This window comes from Euwallacea similis, chromosome 4 (genome assembly GCF_039881205.1).
Source record: "Euwallacea similis isolate ESF13 chromosome 4, ESF131.1, whole genome shotgun sequence".
NCBI lineage: Eukaryota > Metazoa > Arthropoda > Insecta > Coleoptera > Curculionidae > Euwallacea > Euwallacea similis.
Window position 1 is genome coordinate 6,220,568 of NC_089612.1, and position 27,665 is coordinate 6,248,232.

Below are 27,665 nucleotides of genomic sequence, written 5' to 3' on the forward strand. Positions count from 1 at the left end.
GAAAAATTGGATGTTCCGGAAAAACACATCCGAAATCTCAATGTTTTCGGGAGTTGAATACGATGCACCCTGTATTTAAGTAAAAACGTGCGTTCAATAAAGCCAACCTCTAATAGTTAGTTTTGGACATCCATCTGCATGTCTGCATTTCAGGCCTATCAGATATCGTCAGTTCTGTGCATCTCAAGTTAATCAACAGCCACTATGTTGCGCCTGCAGGAGAATACTTTATCAGCGCCATCTGCCGTGTCATTTTTGCTGCATGTTTAGCGCATTATTTTTTTAAGCGTAGGTTAGTTCATAGATGATGGATCAAAGTCAGCATAGGGCGGAGCTAGTTTTAAGAAAAATGAAAATGAATGCAGTAATAGTCATAGCCCTGCATTTAATTGCGTAAGCAACAGGACGTGGTGCACGGGGCCTACCGATAGTCAAGAGTAATGAGGATGAATGCAAATAATCGTGGGAAAAATCTGAAAAGGTTTAGGCCCATTAGGACTTCACGCCTCGTTTCAGCTCTCTGTTTAATTAACCTGGACACTCCAAAGGCCAGTTTCGATCCTATTAAATCGAGTTAGTTCGGCTCGTATTAAGCTAGACGCGGACCACGTTGGTCTGAGATAACCCGTCCGATCGCCGAAGAAGAGCGACGTCGAGCGTGACAAAAATGGATGGATGGTCGCAGGTAAAAGAGGACCCAACCTTCATCATCACAAAAAACCACCACCGGCCCTCGGAAAAAAATGCACACATCAGAGCCATAAAAGGTTCAAGCTGAAGCAGCAAAGACCGGCAAAAAGAAAAATCTTCTCTGACCCTTAATCTTCTGACAGTTCTTCGGATCAGAAGGGTATGATGATTCCTCCATTTCTGAGATTTTTGGTGGACCTTAGCAAATCTCACCCTACTCGCGGCTGCCTTTCGAAGATTCTCCTCGTGATGGAAAAAAATCTGGTTCATATTGAGTCAATCCTCAATCTATGCCTTGTGGGGTGTTCGATTAATGAATTAAAATATTATTGCATTCATTTCGCATTCATTGTTCTTGAACGTCCGTCGTCTTGATTGATCATCTATGAACTAACCTGCGCTAAGTCCTGCCGTTTACGGTGTAAGGTTTGGTCGCAGCAAAAAGGACACGATAGATGGCGCTGGTAAGATATTTTCCTTCAGGCCCAACACACTTCTGGGATATCGACCGAATGACGGTTCTCAGACAACCACCGTAGCTACAAATGCGCAGTGTTTGAAAATACGAAGAAATGTGCTGTTTTGACTAGTTTTGTGAGCAGTCCCTGCTCCGACCGTTTGTCCAGACAGTCGAGGAGCTTTTACTCTGTTCTGAGAATTCTTTTGCCGACTTACTTTCTAGAGTGTGCCACAGCTTTAGCAACAATCGTAAGAATCATGTTGTATATCATCTTTCTTCCTTTTTTTCCCTTTCAGCGACGACAACGATGACTCCAAGTCATGCAGATTCAGCTCTGGAGCTTTGTTTCCTTAAGGATAATGTAAGACGGTACGGGTGGTAAAGTGGGTCTTTCGTGCGAAGTGCAGCGAGAAGAATTTCGAACATATTGAAAAGCGGCTTTAAGCTCGAAGAAACCATCATCCATGTTGGCTTCGTCGAGGATCATGATGTCTGTGTTTCGATTTGATGCTGTTGCCATTAGCGTATCGAAGCTCTGTTGAAACAGCGTAAAGTTATCGTTAAACAGACTTTTAAGAACGTTGATTGAGCCACGTTCCTTGCTCTGGCTCAACAAGAGCGTGGAGTAGCTCTGCGAAAAGATCTCATGTCCGCGTTAGCTCGTGCTGAGTCTCATGTCCAGGACATCGCCAGAACCAGAAGCATTGAAATTTGAATGGATCTCAGAGGTAACTTTCACTTGAACGCAAGTTATGTTTTAAGTCTAGAATAATGATTTCTACACTAACACTGTCGCCACTACCTACAAAATCCCATAGAAAATATAACTACATGTTATTATCTGGAAAGACTCTTGAGCAATGTTGGTGTTTTCTAATTCCTTTCTACAAATTTACATGATTAAATTCTTCGTAACCACTACATGTAAGTGGGCTTCATCTTGTAGGCCCGTTTCCAAATCTCGCACAAACACACAGTGGAATGAAACCGATAGAAAATGGCCAAAGGCATTGACACGTGCGTGATGATAGTCCAGGCCCACAGGCCGTAAAAGTGCAGCTGAATCGGGTGCGATTCGGCCCTCGACTTTTCCAACGTGTTAATAGCCCACATGGCCAAATTGGTCACCAGCAGGAAAGTGACGATTTCTCTGCCCGGTTTTTTCCGGATTTGGTCGGGAGTGACGCAGGTGCGTCGCGACGCGTCTAGCACGAATATCGTTTGACAAGTGGTCTGTAACAAAGAGGCTACAGCTGTAACCAACACCAAGACAGTGTTCTTTTGAATCGTGAACTGGCCCCCTATTATCGTGAACGTACTGTAGATGTACATCCCGGTCTGAGCCCCCACTAGGAGAATATTGTCGAGCTGTAGGTTCTTGGTTCCGTCATACTTGAGCTGACGCATTTGGAACATTCCGATGATTGAGGCGAAGGTGGTCATTCCGTACAGGATCAGCTCGCAAATGTTAACTTCAATGACCGCCAGGCCGACGAACTCGGACCGCGATATCAGGACAAAGAACAAAATAAGAGAGATGATGGTCAGGACCAAGAATAGAATGCCCACGAACAGCCCCTTATGCGCCCTGGCACAGTCCACCGAGTAATGATGCGGGCTCTTTTTGTAGGCGCTCAGCTCGGCCTTGGCCTTCATCGCTTGACCGCTCTGGCTGAGGGGCAGCTTGGAAATGCTCCTCCACATCACATAGAGAATTGCGGCGCAAATAAGACTGTACTCGATAGTACAGGGGAATAGAAAAGGGGAGGCATCCTGTACTAAGGTACCTATAATGTTGGTCCTGCGACACTCGTAGAGATGGTGGGGGCCCTTGAGGCCTCTGGCCACTATGTGGTGACCGTGGGCTTCGGGAGGGTGTTCGGAGGTCACTGCGGGGAGGCTAAAATCAAGTGAGCGAGAAACAGTTAATTAACGATCAAGTGAATTAATTACGGCGATTGATGATTAATATGTGCGTGGCGGAGAAACTAAAAACATTTCAACTTCTGCGATTACAAATTTACTCAGCTTCTCTAGGTATACTGCAACTGGTTTTAAAATGATCCATTAACGAACTCTGTTTTTTTTTGCGGATGCTAATCGATGCCATGTCCGGAGTGTTACATGGCAATTCTGATATCTTGAAAACGGTTAGAGGTGTCAGCTAAATGCAAAAATACCTGAACAAAAAGTCGTTAATCTTTGACCCCGGATGTGTCTCGCTAGTGAAGCATTGCCGCACGCGTGTTCAGGTGAGGAACTTGTGTTAAAATTATGCGAGAAACCCATGTCGCAGTAATTAAATGCGAGATATCCTACTTACCCTAAGACATTGCCTTTATTGGGGATTCTGTGCGATATTCTAAGGGAATTATTCTCCGGGTTATAAAATGTGAGAATTTCGTGCTTGGTTTCCTGGACGAGGACATTTAGCCAGACGGATAAGTTTGTACCGATCATGTGCATAAGGCCGAATCTGGCTGCCAGTTTATGCTTGTAAACCCGCATTTGCTGTCATAGAAACATCCGGTTAAACATGAGAATAATAAGGACTTGACCACGCACCTCATTGTTAAGAAATATGAAATACATTTGTATAAATATAAAGGCCATTCTGGTGGCTGGCGTGAGGGCTAGGAGGACGTTATGGCACTTCGTGTTCCTTTCCAGCTCGAAGTATTGTCCGAATTCCAGGCCTGAGTAAATCATGCTGCCTATGCCGAAGGCTTCAAAGGGAATTATAACTTGATTGAGTCGAATCTCGAGTACTTACCCACAGCTCCCATTCTCAGGTAAAAGCTGCCGTAATGGTTCTGCTTAGAGGCGAATATGGAAGAACCACGCGGCCAGTATTTGGAAGCGTTGGAACTAGAAAGGGTGGTGCTGTTGGAATCGTTATCCGACTCCTCGTCGGAAATTACGTCATTAGCTTGGGTTGTTCCAGTCTCTGGAAATGCCATTTTAGTGTCAAAAATGGATTGTTTTGTAGCTTTTTGCTTAATAGCCGTCTCATCGGGAGGATACACAGTAAAGCGCCAGGATCAGCACGAGATACCCGAGATTTTGGAGCAGGAACGCCACCCGGAAATCCTCAAAGACACCAAAACGATATTCCGCCCTGAAACGAGTGTCCTTGTGGAGCGTCCAAGTCATATTCGGGACAGACGAGATCACATTTGCAAGATTTTCGGTCTCAAAGCGCATCTGTGCCACCAAGCGGACAAAGAGTTGGTTTTTCCCGGAAATGCTGATGTTGGCAAAAACCCGGAAAATGATATGTTGCCGAAGATAGGGAACACAAGCCAAGTGGGGCCTGATAGTCGTGAACTGAATGAACTACTGGAGCGCGAGGAGCAGCAGATTCTCTGGCATAATCAAATGGGAAAAGAAGAGATTCGAACGTTGCAAGGTGACCTTTAGGACATTTTCGTAAATACTACCCAAAAATGCAATTTTAGGCAAAATCATGAAAAGATACACGGACCCGGAGGTAAACCCGTGCGAAGACTTCTACAGCTACGCCTGCGGCAATTGGAAAAACTACTTCAAAATTCCCCCGGATCGTTCTTCGTTCGACACATTTGAGGTCATCAGAGAGAATCTGGATTATGTTCTAGTTGACCTCTTGCAAGACAGGTCTTGCCTATCCAAAGCCAATCGCAAACCCAATCTGAAGAACATATTTCGAAGAAAGAGTGCCTGGAATAACACTGTAGGGGCCACAGATAAAGCCAAGCTTTTCTTCGTGTCTTGCATGGACGAAGAGTTGATTAATCGAAGAGGTTGTCAACCACTTTTAGATACAATTGAGGTGCTGGGGGGTTGGCCTTTGTTGAAGAGGAACTGGACGGAAAGTGGATATGATTTGTTCCAGTTACTGGCCCAGTATGTATTTTGTTGAAAAAAGTTCGAATGTGCGAAAACTCCCCTGCCACCCCATCGCCCAAATAAAACAATACACGTTAGGCACGAATATAATTCTGGGCGATTGTATTCAGGGCCTGCATGGAATAATTACATTTTATTTTTTTCAAACTGACAGGGGAAGGGACAGATTTTTTGTCTTTATCTAATTGCACAAGATAAACAAAGATAGCTATGTGATTCGGGTGCTATTGACTTTCATTTTACACACCTTATTAGTTTGCAAAGGCACAGAGGTTGCAATTACAAATTTCCACGGTCAAAACTATTGATATCGCAGAAAATAATTACTCAAAGTGGAATTGGCAGCTTTTAGTTTTCTGTAATTAGATTATGTGCTATTCTGTTAAGAAGTGATAGTTTACTGGTGCTTTTCGATTCAATTTGTGAAGATGAATTTAGGTGATTTTTATCTAACTGAATGCGGGTTTCATACAGCTGCAATCTACAGGATATCCCAGATTTTATTTACACCTCATTTCTTTTTTATTTATTATTTACGTCCCATTTTTGATGGTTTTTATGAATTTCCGATCGTTCATTGGGTTGCAAACCAAGTTCTTTGATTTTCTTGACAACTGTGATATACGTATTTTTGATGTTCACAGTTTAAATGCAACTGGCTCAAGGACAAGAAGTCACAAAAATCAAGTTTAAAAGCATTGCGAGAGTTCGGAAACTATAAATTTCTCAGGGTATTTTTCGAAAATTCTTAATGTATATTTTGATTGTCAATTTAGGCTTCGTTTATTAAACAACGACGTTCTCATATCCCAATGGATAGGACCGGACATGAAAAACGCCAATCAATACATCGTCCACATAGACCAGGCTAGCTTAGGATTGCCCAGCAGAGATTATTTTGTGAACCCCACGAAGATTAAATATATAAGAGCGTATAAAATTCTAATCATTGGTAAAAAATCTAATGAGTGAAAGCAATCGTACAGCTGGCATTAATGATTCCAGGAACCGCGAAACTTTTGGGAGCCAACATACAAGACATTGAAAAAGACGTGGATGACATAGTGGATTTTGAAACTGCCCTGGGGAAAATCATGGCTTCTTCTGAAGAAAGAAAAAACGTATCGGAAATCTACCTGAAAACTGACCTATCTTCCATCACTTTGTATTTCCCGCAATACAACTGGGAATCTTACTTCAACATTGTGTTGGGATCTCAAGTGAATCTGCGCACTCCCGTAGCAGTTTATTGTGTGAAATACCTCTTGGAGTTGGTTTATTTGCTGAGCAATACCGACCACAAAATCATCCAGAACTACATCATCTGGAGATTTATCCAGCAGAGGCTCAACAACTTGGATTCGAAGTTTCTGGAGCTGGAACAGCGCTTCAATTTCGCGCTCTATGGGAGGGAGAAGCAACCCCAAAGGTGGCAATTTTGCGTGACTCAAGTCAACACCCACATGGGCATGGCGAGTGGGTCTCTTTTCGTTCGGAAGTACTTCGATCAAACCAGCAAAAATGACACTATACAGATAACGCAGGCTTTAATAGCCTCATTTAAGGATATTCTCAAGGAGAGCACTTGGATTGACCCACATACTAAGACATATGCGAGGATGAAGATTGAAAATATGGATCTGAAAATTGGATTTCCAGATTTTGTCTTAAATGAGACTGGTATGTGCAAGGCAAATTGACACAAGGATTAGTTCTGATTTTCTTATGTTTACAAGAACTGTCCATGAGGTACTATGACGTAGATATTCATCCAGAGTTCTTCTTCGAGAACGTGTTGAGCATTCTGAGGCATTTGAGCAGGTCCGAGCAAAAAAGGTTGGGGTCGGAAGTGAACAGAACGCTTTGGGGTACTTCGCCTGCAGTTGTCAATGCTTATTATAACAGAAACAAGAATCAGATAATGTTTCCTGCGGGTACTAACGTTTCTTAAGAGTCAAAATATCAATACGTTGATAACTTTACTAAGAGGGTAATTTCGCACATATTTTCGTCATTTTCGCGATTTATTTCTCTGTTTCCATGAAAGTTACCTTTCAGAGATAAAGCTGTCAGTATAGGGTGTCTTAAAAATATACCGACAAACTTTAAGGGGTGGTGAAAAATATCAATACAAACTTTCTTCATAAATAAATAGCCATGATGAGCTCAAATGAGCCATTTGAGCAAAAAAAGGCATTATGGTTTTGGTCATTATCAATCCCTTTTTGTTCGTGCTAGATATCGTTTTATTGATAAATAAACGATGGCTCCAGCAATCGTTCAAGTTGTTGACCATTTGGTTCAATATAACGATTGCACCGTCCGTTCATTGACTCGCGGACCCCATGAAATATGCTGAGAATAACTTCTAGATGTGTGCAACTGGTCATTATTCTTCGTAAAAAATCTTTCTTATTACGAATAGGCGTTTTGTAGGCCAGAAATTTGAGATAAAAGAAAAAATCCAGGGTGTTGAGATCAGGAGAACGCGGGGGCCGAGCTACAGGACTTCCTCTTTCAATCCATCGGTGCATATCGATAAGTTCTTCAAATGAGAAATTAACGTATTATTTTTGTTTTACGGGCATGTGTTTATTAAAGAAAAAAAATTGGTATTGATGTCCCCCATCTCTTAAAATTTGTCGGTATATTTATGGGACACCCTGTATATTGATTCAGGGCCCTTAATCAATTATTTAATTAATTCAGGGAATTGTAGGGATTTTGCAGCCCCCCTTTTACCACAAGCACTTCCCGAAAGCGCTGAATTTTGGTGGTATCGGAGTAGTGATTGGGCACGAAATCACCCATGGTTTCGATGACAAAGGTGACGCAGAATATCCACCGTTTTACTGACCATTTACAGGCAAATTTTAGGACGACTCTTCGACCAACAGGGCAACTTAATGATGTGGTGGCGCGACACTTCGATCAGGAATTTTTATGAGAAGGTGCAATGCATCATCGACCAATACAGCCAATACGTATTGCCCCAGATTAGAGTGCCTATCGATGGGTATTTGACCCAAGGGGAGAACATAGCCGACAATGGGGGTTTAAAAGAGTCTTTTAAAGCCTACGAGGCGTGGCTTCGCAGGAACGAAGCGTCGGATGAGACAATGCCAGGTAATTTAATTTCATCAATCAAGGAAAACTTATTTTAGTGTGGAGTCCCTTTTAGGGTTAAATTTAACGGCGAAGCAGCTATTTTTCTTGAATTTCGCTCAAGTTTGGTGCGGCCAAGAACGAATCCAAGAGGCTAAAAATCGTGTAACGACCTCGGTACATTCGCCCGGCATTTTCAGGGTAATCGGCGTATTGAGCAATTCCGAAGACTTCGCCAGGGAGTTCAGTTGTCCCTTAAATTCCCCCATGAACCCAGAAAAAAAGTGTACCATATGGTAACGAACGCGGTTCAAATCGATATCTATTTTTAGCTCGTTTATTCAGCCTTATTATCGGTTTCTCATAATAATATATTATACTTACTAACGTGCGCCAGTTCAGTATCTCTCTTCTTCATCTCTCTTTTGTCCCGGAGCAAGACCAAGTACATGTAGAACAGGAAGAACATGCTTCCGATGTACAGATAGAGGTAATAGGCTTCGTAAAACGAGGGAGGGATGTAGGTGGATATGACTTCTGCCATCGGAAATGCTGTACCCATCACCACAAGCAGTTTTCCATACAGGGCCGATAGGGTCGTGGCCAAGGCATCTCTGTAAAAAAGTCTTTTCTTAGACAGAAAAGTGCAAAGGAATGCTTACATGCAGCCGTAAAGTTATGTATAGTCCGTCCAGAAAGCATCCGGAATTTTAGATTTTTCCTAATTTTAATATACAGGGTGTCCCAGATTCAATGTTACAGCCGTTATTTTGACAACCCTTGTAGATAGAGAGAAAATACTCATACAGGTGTAGGGGACATCTAAAACTGTATGAAGCATAATCATTTTGGCATACGGGGTGCGTCAAAAATAAGTTAAGGATATACCTTTTATTTTTTTCAAATGGAAACCCCTGAATATTTATTAATTTTCCGAATTCGGTTTCGATTCTAGAAACTTTTCATATAAGGTACATGTAGTCTTTCTTACTTACTTTTTAATTTTTCTTATCGTTACTCTTAAAAAAATGTGGCCATATCCACTAAAATGGAGGTAGGCACGCCACTGGAAAAGCTACAAAAATTTTCCCAGTAAAACATATTTTGTAGCCGTCAACATATCCAAAATTTCGTTAAAGAATCTTTAGCTCGTTTTGAAATAATTTAATATTTTCCATTTTTTTAATTAAATTTGAACTCCCTGTATCTGCTAAAGGAAGCCTTATTGGACGTTGGTTTATATAGCAAACTGGCATTATTTTTGAATGTTCAAGACGCTATTAAAATCATGCGGCTTAAAATTGAAACACCCTGTATACCGAATGATTACAATTGAGTTTTTTTTTCTGGATACTTTCTAGATGGACTGTACAGGGTGTCCCACCGGTAGAGTTACGAATATTTGGTGGTTTGGTAAGAGTTTTAGGGCGACCTCATCTAAAATGTCTTCAGTGACGTCACACTTCCGGTTGCACCGGAAATCGATGCTTGCTTGCTTATTTGATAAAGAGTCCCCTATACATTATCGCATTTTTGAATTTTACGTTCAATTTGAATATAATTTTATTAATACGTTGGCTGTCTTAGGATTAATAGTTTTCAAGATACAGGATGTCTCAAGAAACGGGCGAAGCTATAACTCAGTTATTTATGATCGGATTTTGATGAACTAAAAACCAGATAACATTATATTTTTCAGACTACTAAGTAACGTCAAAGTTGTTTTTTTTAACTCAACGTCTTCTTTTTCAGTTAAAAATTATTTTAACATTAACTTGTCATGTATCGTTAAATTTGAAAAAATATTTGCTATCAGAAAACGTATAAAAATATGTAGTTCTATTTGAAATTCTGTAGTTGATACCTAATAGAGAAATTGAGTTTTGACGTTACTGACTTGGTAGGTTGAAAAATATGACTTTATTTCGCTTTGACTTGACCAAAATCCGTTCATAAACAACTAAGTTATAGCTTCACACGTTTTTTTTTGAGACACCCTGTATCTTGAAAATTATTAATCCTAGCATAGCCAACATATTAACAAACTTGTATTAAAATTGAACGTAGAATATAAAAATGCAATAATGTATAGGGTGTTCTATTTCAAATAAGCAAGTAAGTATGGACTTCCTGTGCAATCGGAAGTGTGACATCATTGAAAATATTTTAGATGGGGTCGCGCCAAGACTCTTACCAAATCACTAAATTTTCGTAACTTCGCTATTCATAGTGTCCCCAAAACGTCTAATGGCGACTCCCAGTGCGACACCCTGTACTTTCGAGTCACAACAGGAATTTACCGGTCCCACGGGGTTACAAAAATAGATTGGACTTTCTAAAATGGGGTAAACTGTACTCACGCCCCCAGCTGTCGCCATTCGATTTGCCGCTCTGCCCTACTCAGTCTCCGTGCCGCAGGAAAAGACTGCGGGTGATAGTAGTACCCCGATATTGTAAGAGGCATCGACGATATCGGCCTGAAAAATGCAGCAATTTTCAAAGTTCTTTAATTTTTAAAGTTGGCTTACTTGTGTGCTTGAATCTGCACCGTAGGTCCAGATCCGACGTGCTTGGCGGTTGATTTCGAGGGGGACGAGTAGCTAAGTGTTTCCGGTGACACTATAACTGCGTGCGGAGACGCCGGAGAAGGTAAAAGGGGATCGCGGCCCCCCAGTGCCGCGCTGCTCCTACTGCCTCCGCTCATGTTTTGAGGGGGAATGGTGGGCCAACTGCAATAAATCACTTGAATAAAATTTTTCCAATTACAAAAAGATCCTTCTCTAAGAGGTGGCTGAGCACTCCGAAAGCTATCGGCGGTTCACGCATCAGCGACGATTTTGCAATTATGTCGTTGAGCCAATAAAATGGCATTAGCGCTTCGCTTAAACAATTGTTATTTGGGGCCAAAGACTCCTCTACAAAACGGGAAAAAAACATTGATTTATACGAGAGCCATTATCGGATTTGAAAGTTTCCATTTCCTGCAGCAATTCGTTCCCTGTCGATGTCGTTGAACTCTGAGCTGGGGTCTTAATACCTTAAGGCGTAAAATATAGTGGAAAGACGGAGAGCCGAGAGCCATTGAGCCGGAATTAGTAATGTGTTGGTTGCTAAATGTTTACGACGGAAATCGTGCAACTCGCTTCCAGCCCCTTTTGCAACGCAAAATCTCAGCCAAGACACAGATTAAACATCCAGAGATCTCACTCACGCCAGATTCGCGTAATTCATTCGTTTTAGTTCACCTTGATATTTATGGCGCCTAGATACCCACCTGGTGGCCTCTGTTTTCATGATCAAAGCAGTGGGGGTGGCCGTGATTTCCCCCGTGGTGTCCCCCCCGAAATCCGCCCCCGAAGTGGTTGCCATCTCCTCGATGTCCGAGTCGATTCCTCGATCAAAGTCCATGTAGAAAGAGTCCCTCGAGTCGCTGGATCCCCTCCTCAACTTCAGGGACAAGTCGGGAGAGCTGTCTTGTTGCTGATCCATGATCTTTTGTTCGATATATAATTTACGCGTATTGGTAGTAAAAATAGGTATCACATTTTGGTGTTTTGTTAGTGTAGATTTGTACTTTGATTGAAGTAAAGATTCGGAAATGAATTCCTGTTGCACAGGCTACATTTCCCTGGAAGGAGAAACATAAGCGACGGGACTACTGCGTAGCAGGACCGCGCGGCAGACGGATAAAGACTGAGGCGACGGGCGAATAAGGCCGTTTCGGATTTGCTTTTACTGCGGCTTTTGCCTTCTTTTACTGCTGCCGCCTCTGAACTGCGAGAATCGTAATGTCCTGTCGAATGTAGAACGGACAGCGGTGATAACCCGCAGAAAATTTAGGTGCAACCTTGATCAAATACGTGAAGGAGCACCAGGACCGAGGAAGACCGCAAAAATAAACGATGCAATTTACCCTACACAAGTGCAGACGTAAAAGTCGCAAAAACAATCTTCAGCTTCGGGCGTAAAATTGAATTTTACGTCCTTGATACGAAAAATTGTCAACTTGCACCAACGAGTTCGTCGCGAGTTTACGTGCAATCAAATAAATAAACCCAGTTGGGGAGTATACTGATGCAAAGTTTTTATTTGGTCCCGCAAAACCTAAAGTTAGGGTTTCCTAGGAGAGCGGTACCGTCGTATACCGTGCATTTGCGTTCATGTGATTTTTAGGTAGCGGTACGCAAGACTGGCTTTGACATTGGAAAGTATTATTGCCGTCATATTACGGTACTGCATTCCTAGGAAGCCATAACTTTAACCCTGCTCAAAAACGTTCAATAATAAAAAATAGTTTGGCTTATACAACATTGTCGAGGACTTATGATTTTTCGACTATGGCGCCATCTACGAGGTGATGTTCAAAAGTAAAATTTTTCCATTTACGTCAAATTTTTGTTTTCACGAAGACAGTGGCGTACGTGACGATTTTATGCCAAAAAAACTAAAAAAAATAAGATGAAAATTGAGTGCTCCGATTCCAACGAGATTTGGTTCCGCAGTAGCCCTACGATACAGCTTTAACATGTCGCGGTCAAATCTCGAATCGGACAACTTCGATTTTTTGGTCCGAAAAATACCATGGACTATACATCATGAAAATTTTTTACCCAAAAAATCGAAGTTGTCCGATTCGAGTTCTGACCGCGACATGTCAAAGCTATATCGTAGAGCTACTGCGGAACCAAATCTCGCTGAAATCGGAGCACTCAATTTTTACCTAATTTTTTTAGTCCAAAATTGTCATGTACGCCACTGATTTGACGAAGACTAAATTTTATGATAGAGTACACATTATGAAAATTTTTCCTAAAAAATACTTCCGACAAAATTTGTCTTCAAGGGGACAGTGGCGTACATGACAATTTTGTGCTAAAGAAAACAAAAAAAATAAGGTGAAAATTGAGTGCTCCGATTTCAACGAGATTTGGTTCCGCAGTAGCCCTACGGTACAGCTTTGACATGCCGCGGTCAAAACTCGAATCAGACAACTTCGATTTTTTGGTCCGAAAAATACCATGGACTATACATCATGAAAATTTTTGACCCAAAAAATCGAAGTTGTCTGATTCGAGATTTGACCGCGGCATGTCAAAGCTGTACCGTAGGGCTACTGCGGAACCAAATCTCGTTGAAATCGGAGCACTCAATTTTCACCTTATTTTTTTTGTTTTCTTTAGCACAAAATTGTCATGTACGCCACTGGTTTTTCGACGATCTAATTTTGCGAAGTTATACGCATTTTATAGCCATTTTTGGCAGTTTGTTTGAAATTTCATAGTGTTGGGAGTATTAAATTTTCGAAGGGGTGGTATTAGACTTGTAACCTCCGAATTTTAATAACAATGTAGGTATAGACTCCAATGTCTTAAAGTATCTTTTTAGGTGGATCATAATTCCAGTTTAGCAGTGTCTGCGACTTTAAGCAAAGTCAAAAATTAATTTACATGAACTGCGTATTTTAGAAATAAAAAGCATTTCAATATACAAACAATTCATTTATATTTCAGTAGAACAGTAATATAATCATTTTGCACATAGTTATGTAACGTAATCTACTAACATTCCCGCTGTACAAGTGTGGTGAATTAATTTAAGTAGCGCCATCTAAGAGTAATACGCAGTGGAAAAAATTTTCTTGCTTTAAACGTGTAATTTAATATGATGTCTTCCTTTGACTGCAGGCTCTAAGATGGCGCCACCATCCAGAAATATTTACCTGGCGCATCCACCATTTATTCCCCAATATCGGGGATTCAACTCTATATTCTACCGGATTTCTAGGAATCTACAGGTCGATGAGAGGAAAATAATAACAACGTTCAACAAAAAACAAAGTTATGAAAGCTGTGAAACTAAATATTATGCATCGCGATACTCTTATTAATACTATTTCTATTATGGCGAAAATGGTAACATTGAAGAAAGGTGGCGTGTGAAATAAACTACTTCAATTTTCTGTTGAACATAAAGTAGTTTATGACTACCATACAAGGGGCAACAATACGGCTTTCAACTGAGTGAAAAAAATCTGAGGAGATCTAGAATCTTAGGTCTATCTACATATGTGCTTTAATGGCCAATTACCAGGGCATGTTTTCTCTGTGCTTCTGACTATCACTGATTGATGTCACAGCCGTATTTTGGCTTAAATTTCCCTTCGAAGTAGCCATCGACGAACAAAAATCATATTAAAATTATAGCTAATATTTACATTTAAGAAACTTAGGGATTAACATAGGAGATTACAAGAAAACATTTCTTGAATGCACTTACTTAAATAAACGCATTATTTTGATACAATTGCTATGGCACATGAGAAATTATAGGGGGCAAAATTATGACATTTATCGTTTGCCTGTAGCTTTGCTTTCACTGGAAATTATAAAGAACCAAATTACACGTACCCAGCTCTAAGTGGTGTGAAAACTATTAGAGATACTTATTGTCAATTGGAGATACTGAAAAATAGTCAAAATCTTAACATTAGCTAAAGGTTTTTAATAGTCATGTTATTTACAAATATTATTGCAACAGTAGGCAAAATTTCTGTCGGATTGGTACGTCTTTTACTGTATACTATATCTAAATAATGAAAAAATTAGTCAAGTCACACACGAGAATATCTGTTGGTAAACACATCTGCCCATTAGAGTGGGTGAAAGCAGTCGTTAAATGGTAGAAGATCAACTAAATTCCATTCAATCAAGTTCCCTTAGTGCCAAGTGTCAGTGACCACTTTCCACTTTTCCTGTTACTTTCACCAGATGCAGTTTCCTCAACTTCAGGATTATACTGAGATTCCATTTTATCACAAACTTTCAAGCGTTCAAAAATAATAGCAACTGCCTTATTCGCAAGTACTACCTGCATAAAATTGTGCATTCTAATTTAAAAAAAAAACATATTTATTAAGGTATTTAATTAAAAAAATACATAAGAACGACATTGTATTGAGATTTTCGATCAATATAAGAGATAGAAAAAATTTCTATTATTTTGAATCACTGTACGCTGTGTTGACCGTCATAGACATTTTTGCTGCTTGCAAATCTTAGGCTTTCGTGTGACCTCTCGTGACGACTAATTTCTCTTTTTTAGATATAGTATAATTTGCCACTCTTAAGGCTTTCACAGCAACAAATAGCGCCATTCGGCCTTTCGTATCAGCGACTCAGTCGCGCCACAGAGCCGTTCGTTAGGAAGGCGATCAAGGGAATAGAAGTCGTTTCTGTACAGTGGTAAAGTCCAATTAAGTCGAAAGAAAACGGATTGTAACCAGGAAACTTTACTTTTCGCCCTTCTGCAACGGAAATGATTTACATGGACTCGATAACTATGGATAGATTGACTTTTGAGTAACTCTATTCGTCGTCTATCGAGAACCTCCAAGTGGTGGTCGCATAAAAAATACCTGAAGGGAGTTTACCTCAAACTAGGTTTATTCTCAAACTCTTTAACGTTGGAAAATATCATTGACGTTTTATTCCTGCACCACTTTCCTAAGAAGTCGTAGCTTTAGTACTACTCAAAAGCGTCGAGCAATAAAAAATGTAGTTTAATAGGTAAGAAGCAAATTTTTCGGCATCAGAGTTATCTTTACTCCCTTGAACTCTTTCTACAGGAACTGTTCAGAGACGTGACTAAGGGGTTGTTACACCAATGATACCTGGGGCGAGTTTACCGTTGAACTCGGGTTATTCTCTAAAGTTACACAACAAATCTCATCAATAAAGTGAATTTGAAAATTCAAGTGCTCATAATTGGCGCGACAAAACCGCTGATCCAGGCCATCGTGGCAGTGGGGCCGGTTGTAGGAACCCCTCTGGGTTTGCAAATTTCAATTTTGCACACATTTCTCTTTACGTACGCAAAACCATTTCGTGAAGAAACTAAACCAACCAGATTTAAATTGGTGTGTTCAAGTAGCGAAAGCGCTTTAAGTACATACATACTCGTATAGATGAGAGGCTGAATTGGAGCTAGAAATTTAATGTGAGTCAAAAGAAAGGCCCCGTTTTCTTAAGAAAATCAATCAATTGCCTGGCACACAAACAATATGGCAGACTTGGCACATTTGGCATCTCCTAAGCCGTTGTTTTAATATACAGGGTGTAAGGAAGTAAGTCAGAGAGATGGAAATCAAGGCAGGAATTAGTAATTTTAGGAAGGAATGCGCTGGAAAGCATGAGCAAGTTCGTGGTATATTGCCATGGTCAAAACAGTGCGAGCTAGAAAATCGGTTAAATGAAAAAAATGTGTCATTTTTGCGAAATTTCAATGTGCCGTATATGGCGGTGTTAAATTTTCTTTGGCACCGCCACCAAACTTTTTTGACCTATTTTGCATTTTCCTTAGAATCTCGAAAACCAAAGCAATTTGGCAACACCGACATTTCACCGATTTTGTATGTCGTTCCATTTTGGAGACACAATGGCGAACGCGCTTAAAAAAGACAGCCTGTGTAAAGACATTTTGGGTTATTCTCATTGGACGAAGGAAAGTCCATTGCACTGAATACTCTTTTATCGCGTACAAATATAAAATATGTACTTTGTGTTGTACATCAGTTAAAATTTAATAATTGCTTTAGGACCGCTACAACTAATAATGGAAGATAGGTATGTCTGAAGCGAGAAACAGTTGTTTTTCTAACTCGACGAGGGCTAGAATCTTCCTACTTTTTAAGTAAAAATAACGATAATTACAAGTTACAGTCACATACACACACGTTAAGTCGATAGTAGCAAACGTAGAAATAGTCCTGACGATTATTTTATCACCTACTTGACTGGCATTAAAAAACTTACCGTTAACCTCTAAAACTGCTTAATGTTGTGTATATTTCTCTACGGGCTAACGCTCAGAGTGGCAATAAACGCGAAGAAACAATGAAGCCAAAACTTCCAACGATGGGAAATACTTAACTACTTACAACCCGAAAGTGCGCAAACGTGCGGAACGTGCTCATAACTGATACCACTTTTTGTCCTTATACTTGAGCATCAGCTCATGCGCTCCCAAGCTGAAATTTTCGGCCTCGTTGCGCATCCGTTCGGCCCTGTCCTCCAATTGGCTGAGTTTTTCGCCACGTTCGAGCATCAGCTTATGCGCACGGTTCACTTCGCCGCATGCGCTCGACGTCCTTTGACCGATGTCCTGCATGCTGCCAGGAATGTGTTTCGCGGTCGCTTTGCTGGCTTTGCCACTTTGCTCTCCAACTGTTGAAAGATTTAAAATTTACTTTTACCTCATTAAAAATTTACTTTCTATTTCAATCAAAATAAAGAGAACTTTCATCGTACTTTATTCAAACTGAAAATATTACTTTCCCCTCTAAGGACAGGCTAAGGGTTCGAGGTGTCAAACTATCACAGACCTTAGAGATGAAAGTTTGACAGCTCGCACGTTTGACGTCACTGTGAAAAACTCTCACGTGAAAGTTTTGACATTTCTAGAGATGAGAGTTTGACAGAGATACGTAAGCACGGCCTCACTTGTGGAATTACTGTTGGAAGTATACGACTAGCCTATTGCAAAAGCTCAAACTAGATAACCGTGATTGAATCATGATATAAAACAGAATAAAAAGTGAGAGAAACTGAATGTTTTATAGCCTATCTCTGTCTTTGCATCAGCGTAAAGTAGCACAACAATTCAGTGGAGGCCAATGCATGGTTGTGGAAAAAGTGTAGTTTTATCTGTCAAAAATCATTTTCTGCAACTCGAGCGCAATACACTGGTGCTCTGAATGACAGAAAATGCGATTTACGTCACTCGTTGGGTAATATATTATTTTTTGCTACCTTGTTCAGGTAAGTGGTGGTAAGTGGCAGTGGCTGAAACCACTTACGGCTACTACCTTTTACCGCTATTGTAACCGCCAGTTGGCAATTTTTCGAGTGTGAAAAATGGCATTTTCCTTTTTGTGGCACTCGTGTTGCATTTTTCGTTTAATTTGTTAAATTATTTTAAATTTTTAAATGAAAATTAACATGAAAATAACAGCAGTTATTTTCATTCAGTTTGTTGTTGTTTTTGTTCCTCTCTCATGCGGAAAGTGACTTTTCCGCACTCAACTGCTTGCGAGAATCTTGCATCGTACGGGTATCGGCAATCAAGGTACAAGTAAGTATCACTTTTCGCACTTGTTAGGAAAATACCTATTTCATAGTAATATTGGTTGGCGTTTTAAAGAAAGTAAACCCAATGCATGGTTATGCACTTTTAACGTCACTTCCCGGTAGACTTTACATCCATGATGATGCAGGACGAAATTAACCTCAGGGATCATAATGTTATTTATAAGCTGATTCGAGAGTATCAAAAAGAAAAGCACAAGGTGATGGTAATTTACCGGATATCAAAGATTTTTTGGCGTTAGTTCCATCCATGTTTCGCGCTTCATCGTTTACCGAATATACTCTTAACGTCCGATTCGCTAGGGTCCAAGCATTCAGGACAATAGTGATGTGATGTCCGAGGTCTTGAATGACGTTTTGCAAATAGTGTATATTATACAGGATGTTCCGAAAAATTATGGCGGTTCAAACAACTTATTTTTTCATCTGAGAGAATATGCATTGAACCGGATAGATAGAGACCTCAAAAACACATTCAGTGAAGATACTGAGGGGCGCCTTTTGTTATTTGAATGTCTCCGTTGAAATCTCAATTGATGTAGTTTTGAAACTAAAACACTATAACATACAATTATAAAAACAGGTACTAGATAACGTTCCAATGAACTCGACTAATCTGAATCAATACACAATAATCACACATTTTACAAATCTAAATTTTTCCCAGTACATTTTTGTGAATACTCTCAATTAAACAACATTTTCCCCATAATTTCTTTACTGTACGCATAAATAAAAAAATCAGTGATGACGAGGCAGAACTCTGCAATGACAATTTCAACTTTTTGCTTTACTCAAAAGGAAATGAATCTCTTAGCGTTTTGCAGTTCCTTCTCCATGGACTCGACCGCCTTCTGCAACTTGAGCCTTTTCTCGTTCGCCACCTTCAATCTGGCCTCCAGTTCTCCCACCTCCTTTTCCAACTTGATCATCTGTCTTTCTCTTAAATCGATCTTTTCCTGCAGTTCTTTAATGAAGCGATCTTTCATTTTTCCCTCTTTAGCTACTTCACCGAGTATCGTTTTCATTTCTACTGAATATTTGGAAAGCCCTTCATTTTCCAAGGCCAATTCATATTTGGAGGCTTTCAATACTCTCATTTGCCGAGCTTGTTGCCTGATGAGATTGGCGTAGTGTTCCAGTTTTTGCTCGCTCTCAACAGATTGTTTCATGAGCCCATTCAACTTGTGGGAGCCCTCCTCAATCATCCTTTCTACCTGATCGGTTGGTAAGGCATTGTTTTGGTCTTCGAGAGCTTGCTGTCTTATTTGGAGGTGTCTTATCTCCATTTGCAGTTTGGCCACTTCGCTGATTCTGCTTCTGAGTGTGTCCTCGTTATCTTGCAACAGCGTCTTATACCTATTTTAATTCCAAATCTTTAGTGTTCAGAGAAAAAGTTTTTATCGCTTCATGTCGTAAAAACGTAAAATAATTCAAAGGATTTATAAACATTTCGTCGCTTTGGGGACAAATACGGGGGTCCTTCAAAAAGGATGCATACTAGCTACTCACACGAGTCCGAATCGGACTAAACTTCTCAGAACGGCGCCTTTCAAAGACCCAAAATAAGGGAGTGGGGTAGGTGGCCCAACTCTTCCGATACTACTCCTACAACCCCAATTAGTGATAAAAACACCAGCATTGGATCGAGGCAAATCTCATAATGATATAAAATATAATGAGGAAATAACCATCAACGCAATAACAATAATGATAAAAGGAAGGGTATAACAATACCCTCTTTTTCTTTCATTTTTTGGGAGTGACGCCTTACACACACATAGGGGTTGTTAGAGCGATTCAATTGAGCGCGCACTATTCTTAGTTCAAACTGACTGAGAATAACGTTAATTTTTCCCAATGGCTTGAATGAAAACCCTTGTTGTGTGGTTACCGAGATCCTCATGGCTGAACACTAGAAACGGACATCTTGAATGGTCACAAGAAGAGGAATTTTAGAGCGTTTCATATATTTTAAATATTCACTTCATATACTTTTTTATTTACCGTTTATTTTCGCGATTCTACTAATTTTTTGCAAGGAAAAATTTTTTCACCAAAATATCAAGAAAGGTTTTCATCCGAGCTCTGGATAAAAAGTAAATATTTGAATTCTGAATTGTAACCCAAAATCAACGTATGTAGCAACTTATACCTGTTAGTGAACTCCTTTTGTGTACTCAATTGTGTGTAATCGATCGGAATCAGTTTATTCCCGCTCTGCGAAGCGTCTTCATTTTCTTCTTCTGGGACTTGCAACATGTCTGCAAATTTCTGCTTTCGCACATCCCTCGCTATCTCTTCCTCATACTTTTTTGCTGTTTCATCGTTATTCGGCAATTTATCCGATTTAACACTGGAGAAATTCTCTGGCATCTCTTGCTTACATCCAGCAGCAAAATCTTCAAAGGTTGCACATTTTTTTAGAGCAACATCTCGTTCCTTGACCACATCCTGCAGCTCTGTTTTGGTACTGAGTAACTGATCACTGAGCGTTTCAATGGTATTTTGCATTTCCTCTTCAGTGTTAGGTTTTTGCTCCTCCATGAGTTCCAGTGGCGTAACGAATTCATTTTCGCCCGGGTTCAATTTCTCAATCATTTTCTTCTGCCTCTCTAGAACTCCAATCATTTCTTGTTTGTCCATTTTCCATTGCGATTCTTTATCTCTCCATTGCTTTTGTAAGAGGTTAATCTTGCTCTCGTATGTTGTATTGCATGACTCCGAATTTTCATCATTTTCATTTTCCTGGCCCGTCAGTGTCGCGTGTATTATTTTACCGTTTTGCGCATCTAAACTCGTATTTGATCTCTCGTCAGCACTCGCCTCTCGCTCAATTTCAATATCTTGTTCTAATTTTTTAATTTGGCCTCTCAAACTAGTTATGTTTCCTTTAAATTCTGTTACCGCTCTGTCTTGAATAATTATATTTTCATCCAACTGCAGCCTTAAATCACCGATAACGTGATTGGATTCTTGAGTCACCAGTTCCCGTTCCTTCAATTTCAGCGTCAAATCGTTGGCGTTATTACTAGATTGCTGCATAAGCAACAGACCCTCCCAGTTTGCCACTAGAGCTTCAATCTTCCTTTCATGTTCTGTGAGTATTTTCTCCAGAGACTCTTGCAATTGTCGCCCCTCGCTTTTTAGGGATTCAATCCGGTCCGCCACATCTCGGATATCAATTTCATATTTGATGATTTTATCCAAAAGCTCCACAATTAAAGCTCTTTTATTTAATAGATTGTAGCACACCTCTGCCAGGGTTTTTGGTATTTCCTCCTCAGAGACTCTCATTTCGTGCAGCACTCCTAGAGGGACTTGCTCACCTGCACCTTCAAACTTTAAAGGTGGATGATTATACTCTGTGTAGCTTACGAGCTTGATGTCCTCAAGAAAAACCAGCTTGCCCAGCTCCTCAAGCTTTTTCTTGGCCTCCACTAAAGACCTATAGAGGTCTACTATAGGCTTCTCATTCTCTATCAGCTCCTTCTTCAACTGGAGGTAGCGTTTGTTCGTGTTTATGAATTTTAGTTCCAAGATGTGCTTGTTCGAAAAGGTGCTGGTGCAACTCATCGAATAGGAGCTGATTTTGCTACTGCAACGTTTTTTGAGCGTTTTAATGAGCAGTGACGGAATTTTTATGGTGTCCGAACTTTTAATGGGAAGAGGGATCTTCGATGACATTGAGGATAAAGCCCTGCAGTGGGGGAATTTATGAAAACGACGATACGTGGTGGAAGAAGATGGCCGGACAGACGAAGTCCGGGCCGACTGAGGCCGTTTACCACGTTGCTTTATGGTGGACGTCGTGGTAAACACTTTACATGCAGAAACGCTACTAGAAGGCGTCCGTGGTATTATCTTTATCGTGTCATTTCTAAGCTGGAACTTCGCATCTAATTCATTCATTTCCGTGAGATCAATCTGCGGCACATTACCGATAGATACGAATTCATTCCCGGTCGCACTTTCGAGAGTGCTCTGATCACCTTCGGTTGTAGATGAAGTCATGACTCACGGGAATTATCACTCTCAATTTTATTTTTATTAGAAAAAAGTCACAGAGGAAAATTTATTGACTGACATAATTCGACGTTGACGAGTACCGTTTATTTAGGTGAGTACTGAGGTAGAATGGACCAACCTGCTTCCACAGCCCGCTTCACTGCTGTTTCTTAGCTTCTGGGGCTTTTTAAGGCATCTGAAGCAGGGCGACGTGTTTAGGGAAGAAAAAAAAGGTGTCTATGAAAATGAGTTATAGTTCATTTACTTCAGCAATCCAGATCAGTGACTGAAACCTGGATAAATAGAGAAACCAATAGTCAAACGAAACCGTTTCTCAAAGAAGACTTTACTGTGTGCATACAGCCCCGACCTTGCGCCATCAAACTATCATCTTTTTCGCTCGATGGCACACTTCTTGCGCAGTCGCAGCTTCGATAACTTAGACCAAATCGAAGCAAAAAGTCGCGAGTTTTTTAATTCTAAGGACAAGAAATGGTAACGACATAGAATCAACTAACTTGCCGATAGATATCTTCAGATAATAGAATCCAATGGCCTTTACTTTGAAACTTGATAATGTATTCAAAAAAATCATACGGATTTTTGATTCATCCTAGTAATTCATGCTTAGGCCCTTTTTCAGTGTTTCTACAGAAATTCTGTTTGTGTACAATGTAGTGGATGTATCCTCAAAATAAATGTAAATAGTCGTAACAAGAATCTAAGGATATTAAGGACTATTAAGACCTTACGTCCCATTCGAGCTCTACCTTTAATTAACTCGAACACCCCAAAGATCTGTTTCGATTCCGTTAGATATCAACAATTCAGTTCATTCCAAATCAATCAAACGGGCAATCTTCAATTTAAGTCTTTGGGGTGTTCGAGTTAATTAAACGCAGAGCTGAAATGAGAACATGGAATGAAATCTGGATCCTCTTAAGGCCCTTATAAAATATTTTGATCTTTCTAATCATTAGGTAAATCGTATATAGGCAACCAGATGTACACTAATTGAAAATCCCACGCAAGATGAAAATCTTACATTACATTCATTTTACTTACAAAAAAGTTATTGAAAGCGTCCATTACGTTAATTTTACTTACAAAGTTCCTCGCGATCCAATGAATTAACGCCTCCCCCGAACAGGCCCTTGAAAAACCCAACTTTGGGTGGCTCCGGCATTTCGCATGTCAAGAACAAATCTCCCAGCATTTCCACCAATTCATTGCTGCGATGAGATAATCGTACTGTGTAATAATGTCGCATCGAATTACCTTCAATTTACCAAAAATCTGTGCACAGGGTGAACTTTTGCAGCTCGGACGGAGAAGCCAAGTACAGTCCGTGTCCTTTGTTGCTAAAGCTGAAGGTTCTAGCGATTCTAAAACGTAATAGAAGGCACTAACGATATGTTGATGATTCTTTAATGATTTTATGTCAATATAGATGAGCTTCTTGCTGCAACTTACCGCATTATTTGAATTTATCAGTTTTGCCTTAAATTTAACGTGCAGGAAATGTAAAAAATCATGCTAAGTTAGTACTATAGTTAGTTGAGTGTTTTGTGAACTTTAGACGTGAGAAGAATATTAATTCGCAGAAACGGAGCTGCGTAGTACCTTACGGACCAACAGTCTCAAGGCTTGATGGCAAAAAGGAATCCCTTTCTCCTACATTGTATAACAATAAATTCGTAGTTTTTCTTTCATTAGAAGCATAGATGTCGGTAATTAACATAGGTAGTGGCTTTAATTGAAAAATATAATTGGGCAACTGTGAAATAATGTAGAACGACCTACATTTCTTTTTTGTTAGAAATTAATCAACATTATGTTGTGTGTGGAAAGGGGTAGAAAATTCGCACCTGAATGACCTCACTGTTAACTTTCACCCGAGACTTGGCGAATTCGGGCATCCAAAAAGAGCACATCAAGCGCAACAATATGCCCGCGAGATGTTTCTGCATTTTTTGCGTTGCCTGCATGCTACTCGTATCATAGGTCATAGTAAAACAAGTCCTGAAGAATGGCTGGGGCCGTGTTTATGACAAAAACCTTAATAAAAAGTCGTAATAAAAATATTTCGTTATTACACAGATGTTGAATTAATTATCGAGTTCAAAAATTGTTAAATTATTTGATTTTGAAAATCATAAAAACTATTAGAACTTTGGCCAAATTCGCATCTGAAGGACGTCACTATTAATTTTTTTATAATTAATTGGAATCTTATCATTCATTTAACTATAGGTTCTCTGAAGAATTAATAACTCAATTATGTTTTAAAAGTATCAATCATCATCGATATATCGATCAGTAATGTTATCAGTACGTCAGCACAGTAACTAGTAATTTTTAATTGATTTTTTGAGCAGTTGTGGCAACTCTACAATGAAATTACATATGGACGAATTAGATCGGGAAATACCTTTCATGTGGATTATGCTTCTTCCGAATAAAAAACAACGAATTTTCCCTGCCAAAATTCAACCAAAAATCTACTCATCGCATCCAACCGCAAAATGTCACTCGTACCGAGCATCTTACTCAGGAACAGAAAACGATAACTATTAAAAACCAAAAAAAACAACATTATTTAAACGAAAAACTGACTTACTGATCCGTGTCCTCGTTAACGATAAGTTGTTGGCCCCATATCGATAACATGGGATCTACAATTCCCCTACTACTCGGCGTAGTCTGGAAACTGGTGAGAGGTGAACAAGCGATTAGCCATTATTGCTGAATGACGTCGAAAGCAGTTATTTTATTGATGATGTTACCCCCAAAAATGCTGTGATATTAGTAATGAATAATATAAGAAATTTAGTTGAACACATCTATATACTCAGAGAACTTTGATTGCAACCAGGAACATTCAAATTGGAGCTTCTTTTCCAACAGTAATTATTCCCCACAGCTTACGAAATAAACCATCAAAACGTATATCGATACGAACAGCGCTTGCAAGACTGGCAGCGTAGTTGAGATAAACCAGACAGTGTCATGCAAAAGATGTGCTCTAATATCGGGAAATTGTGCGTCGACAGTAAAACACATTCGGTGCTAGAGACAAAAGTTCCTCAAGAGATTGCCGCTATCTGAAACGCTCTTTCCGAATTCCGGAAACTTACCTCAACTCGGACAAGGGCAGAAAATCGATGTCCAACAGAGGCTTAAGGCTGGGAAGACTGTAGGCCATGAGGTGTCCGTTAGAGACGTACGTGGCTAAACATACGCTATCTGGGAAGCAAGACGGTGAAATTATTGAGATCGGGAATTTTAAGACGTCGCACCTTTGAAAGAAATAACCTCAGCTTTAACGACAAAATCGCTATCTGCTAATTGTTGTCTGTAGACGCAGTTTTGCGATGGAAGAGCTAATACCCTGGCTTGTTTCTCGCTGGCGATCACCACGAATTGTCGGTCGCTATAGTTATCACTCCTCGTGGAACTCTCCCCCAATGTGGGACTCATCCGATTTTGGTTTCTAGTCGGGGTTCCTAGATAATCAAAGAATAGGCTGATTGAGGACAAACGCCCTTTTCTCACTTACTGTCTCGTTCCCGTTTTTCTCGATTGTCGTCTTTCCACGATTCGTACGTGTATGGCACTAACGCGCCACTACAGTCCAGAAACGATAACGTTAAAATGCCGCCTTTCAACCGAAATATCGTCATTCCGACCATGGACACCACGACCGGTTGCGACGATCGACTGTCCGGTTCCGGAGGCGAGATCAGGATGGGTAGCACTGAACCCAGGCTGGTGCCTACCCAAAGGGTTGGGGTCACAACTGACGGCTCTGGAATACCGCAACCGGCAACTTTTTGAATTAGAGTCGTAAAATATAAAGCAGATCTATGAATGATGACGCTACTTGAAAAAAGTTCTGATTCATAGACGTCTGGAAACGGGTGGTTGCTGAAATACACGGCCTAAAATCTTAAAAATGCTGTAGAAATTAAAGTTCATTAAATTTAGTTCAAATTTGGTGCGAGTTTTATTCTTAAGGATATACACGATATGACCCCTCAATTGGAGCTGATAATCTACAGGGCGATAGTTGCTTTATGGCACAACGTGTTGGGAAACATAAGTTGCACAAAAATTGAGCTAAAGTCTTTTTAAATTGCAGTAGAAGTAATGCAAAAATTGAGAATCATTTTCAAGCATTAATTCGGTGTATTTCGGAGCCGGACCTGTTTCTAAGAACTTTTTTCGTAATTTTGCTGTAAAATTATACGACACAACTATAGAATAAGAATTCTAACAATTCAATCAATTCTTCACTTATTTTTATTAATGTTTCAATTGGTTCTACAAGAGAGATTTCCTCCTGCTGAATGACGACAGAAACGCGAGTGGTACACTATTCCTACATACGAACCTGATTTTTTCGAGTACGAATCCACAAAGAGCAAGCACTGAATGGACTCGGAAGTGATATTTTCTAGACTGCTCATAGAACTGGACCTCGATCGGGAGAAACTACTATCCAATTTGTCTACCCGACCCATAGAAACAAAAAAAGGTTATTAGAAATGTACTCTTGGGCCATCAAGGAGGTTTCTTTGCTACTTGACTAACGAAATCTTTCCTGCAGGACACAGCGCCAATTCTAAAACAAGTTGTGTCGTGCAAGATATCTTCCATTAGACTGGTTCTATTAGTGCTTCCTAGGCATGCGGCCCAAAGATTACGACCTAATTAAATGTTGTTTAATTTAGAGAACTTTAACTCAGTAGGAACATTGCTTGTTAACTAAAAGGGGAGGTATTAATAATCAACTAAAAGTTAGAAACAAGCGAGGGAGTTTGCAAGGCAAATCAGCCTCATGCAGCTTAGCAGTAATAATTTGACTTTTGGGGGTCTGATAAGAACAAGGTTCTTTCCGGGGTAGCTTCTATACTAAGAATCCTTCAATAAACACTTTGTGCACAATAATAACATGCACACATAACATGCCATCAACTGATTGATAAGGAAAACAGGAAGCGCCCTTCATTTCGTTCCTCGTGCACTTTGTAGTTAAATGACAAAATGAACGGCGGCTTTATGTTTGATACGTTTCTTGGATTGTGGTGGTCAACATAAAAGAAGCAACCAATCAAAAAATAAAGAAATTTAAATAAACGGTGGTCTCCAAATGAGGAAATCGTGCAAAGCACATCGAATTTATCTCATCGGCGACCGCATTATTGTCGACGTCACGAAAGACTGGGTCACCATTAAGTTATTGCGACATATACCCACAAGTACACATACAGAGGGTGCAGTGAGACTTTACGACATTCAATAAAAGAACTGAAACCATCGACTAAACCCCCAAACAAACAACATAAACTGGCTTATTTGGGTTTACGTCA

General features: G+C 40.0%; 3 protein-coding genes and 1 long non-coding RNA gene across 6 annotated transcripts in view; 2 read left to right on the forward strand and 2 right to left on the reverse strand.

The window, feature by feature from the left end:
* The window catches only part of LOC136408373 (uncharacterized), a 57,838-nt gene extending 46,288 nt beyond the window's left edge, over window positions 1–11,550 (forward strand). The window contains exon 2 of the long non-coding RNA XR_010752074.1: window positions 11,503–11,550. This is a non-coding gene — a long non-coding RNA (uncharacterized lncRNA). The remainder of the gene's footprint in view (window positions 1–11,502) is intronic.
* OtopLc (Otopetrin-like c) lies at window positions 1,058–11,817 on the reverse strand. Its single transcript, XM_066389300.1, has 8 exons — window positions 11,418–11,817; window positions 10,672–10,872; window positions 10,504–10,620; window positions 8,528–8,757; window positions 3,924–4,097; window positions 3,716–3,876; window positions 3,474–3,661; window positions 1,058–3,050 (listed from the first exon to the last, which is right to left on the reverse strand). Exons 1-8 carry the CDS (start codon window positions 11,630–11,632, stop codon window positions 2,069–2,071), a joined length of 2,268 nt encoding a protein of 755 aa, XP_066245397.1. The 5' UTR covers window positions 11,633–11,817; the 3' UTR covers window positions 1,058–2,068.
* On the forward strand, window positions 4,124–8,719 carry LOC136408702 (neprilysin-4-like). The gene is made up of 8 exons (XM_066389827.1): window positions 4,124–4,559; window positions 4,609–5,035; window positions 5,815–5,990; window positions 6,044–6,718; window positions 6,775–6,972; window positions 7,758–7,865; window positions 7,916–8,164; window positions 8,220–8,719. The coding sequence occupies exons 1-8, from the start codon at window positions 4,124–4,126 to the stop codon at window positions 8,441–8,443; spliced, it is 2,493 nt and encodes an 830-aa protein (XP_066245924.1). The 3' UTR covers window positions 8,444–8,719.
* A 1,803-nt stretch (window positions 11,818–13,620) lies between the features above and the next one.
* Tomosyn (syntaxin-binding protein tomosyn) overlaps window positions 13,621–27,665 on the reverse strand; it is a 61,402-nt gene continuing 47,357 nt past the window's right edge. For 2 of the 3 annotated variants that reach the window (XM_066389286.1, XM_066389287.1), the window contains exons 16-23: window positions 26,687–26,810; window positions 25,853–26,101; window positions 25,593–25,799; window positions 25,431–25,539; window positions 24,914–25,003; window positions 23,583–23,678; window positions 23,401–23,525; window positions 13,621–17,364 (exon numbers count right to left, since the gene is read on the reverse strand). In XM_066389286.1, the coding sequence (XP_066245383.1) occupies window positions 17,111–17,364; window positions 23,401–23,525; window positions 23,583–23,678; window positions 24,914–25,003; window positions 25,431–25,539; window positions 25,593–25,799; window positions 25,853–26,101; window positions 26,687–26,810 (1,254 nt within the window). In that variant the 3' untranslated portion in view covers window positions 13,621–17,110. The remainder of the gene's footprint in view (window positions 17,365–23,400; window positions 23,526–23,582; window positions 23,679–24,913; window positions 25,004–25,430; window positions 25,540–25,592; window positions 25,800–25,852; window positions 26,102–26,686; window positions 26,811–27,665) is intronic. The other variant, XM_066389288.1, reaches the window with a different exon arrangement.

What these genes read in the sequence shown, in the direction of transcription:
- LOC136408702 (XM_066389827.1), top strand. Translation starts at nt 4,124, where the DNA reads ATGGATTGTTTTGTAGCTTTTTGCTTAATAGCCGTCTCATCGGGAGGA. An exon ending in TTTTGTCTTAAATGAGACTG is followed by an intron (nt 6,719 to 6,774) that starts GTATGTGCAAGG and finishes TATGTTTACAAG; the next exon opens with AACTGTCCATGAGGTACTAT. An exon ending in GTCGGATGAGACAATGCCAG is followed by an intron (nt 8,165 to 8,219) that starts GTAATTTAATTT and finishes AGTCCCTTTTAG; the next exon opens with GGTTAAATTTAACGGCGAAG.
- OtopLc (XM_066389300.1), bottom strand. Translation starts at nt 11,632, where the DNA reads ATGGATCAGCAACAAGACAGCTCTCCCGACTTGTCCCTGAAGTTGAGG. An exon ending in GAATGGCGACAGCTGGGGGC is followed by an intron (nt 8,758 to 10,503) that starts GTGAGTACAGTT and finishes ACTTTTTTACAG; the next exon opens with AGATGCCTTGGCCACGACCC. An exon ending in TCATATTTCTTAACAATGAG is followed by an intron (nt 3,662 to 3,715) that starts GTGCGTGGTCAA and finishes TTTCTATGACAG; the next exon opens with CAAATGCGGGTTTACAAGCA.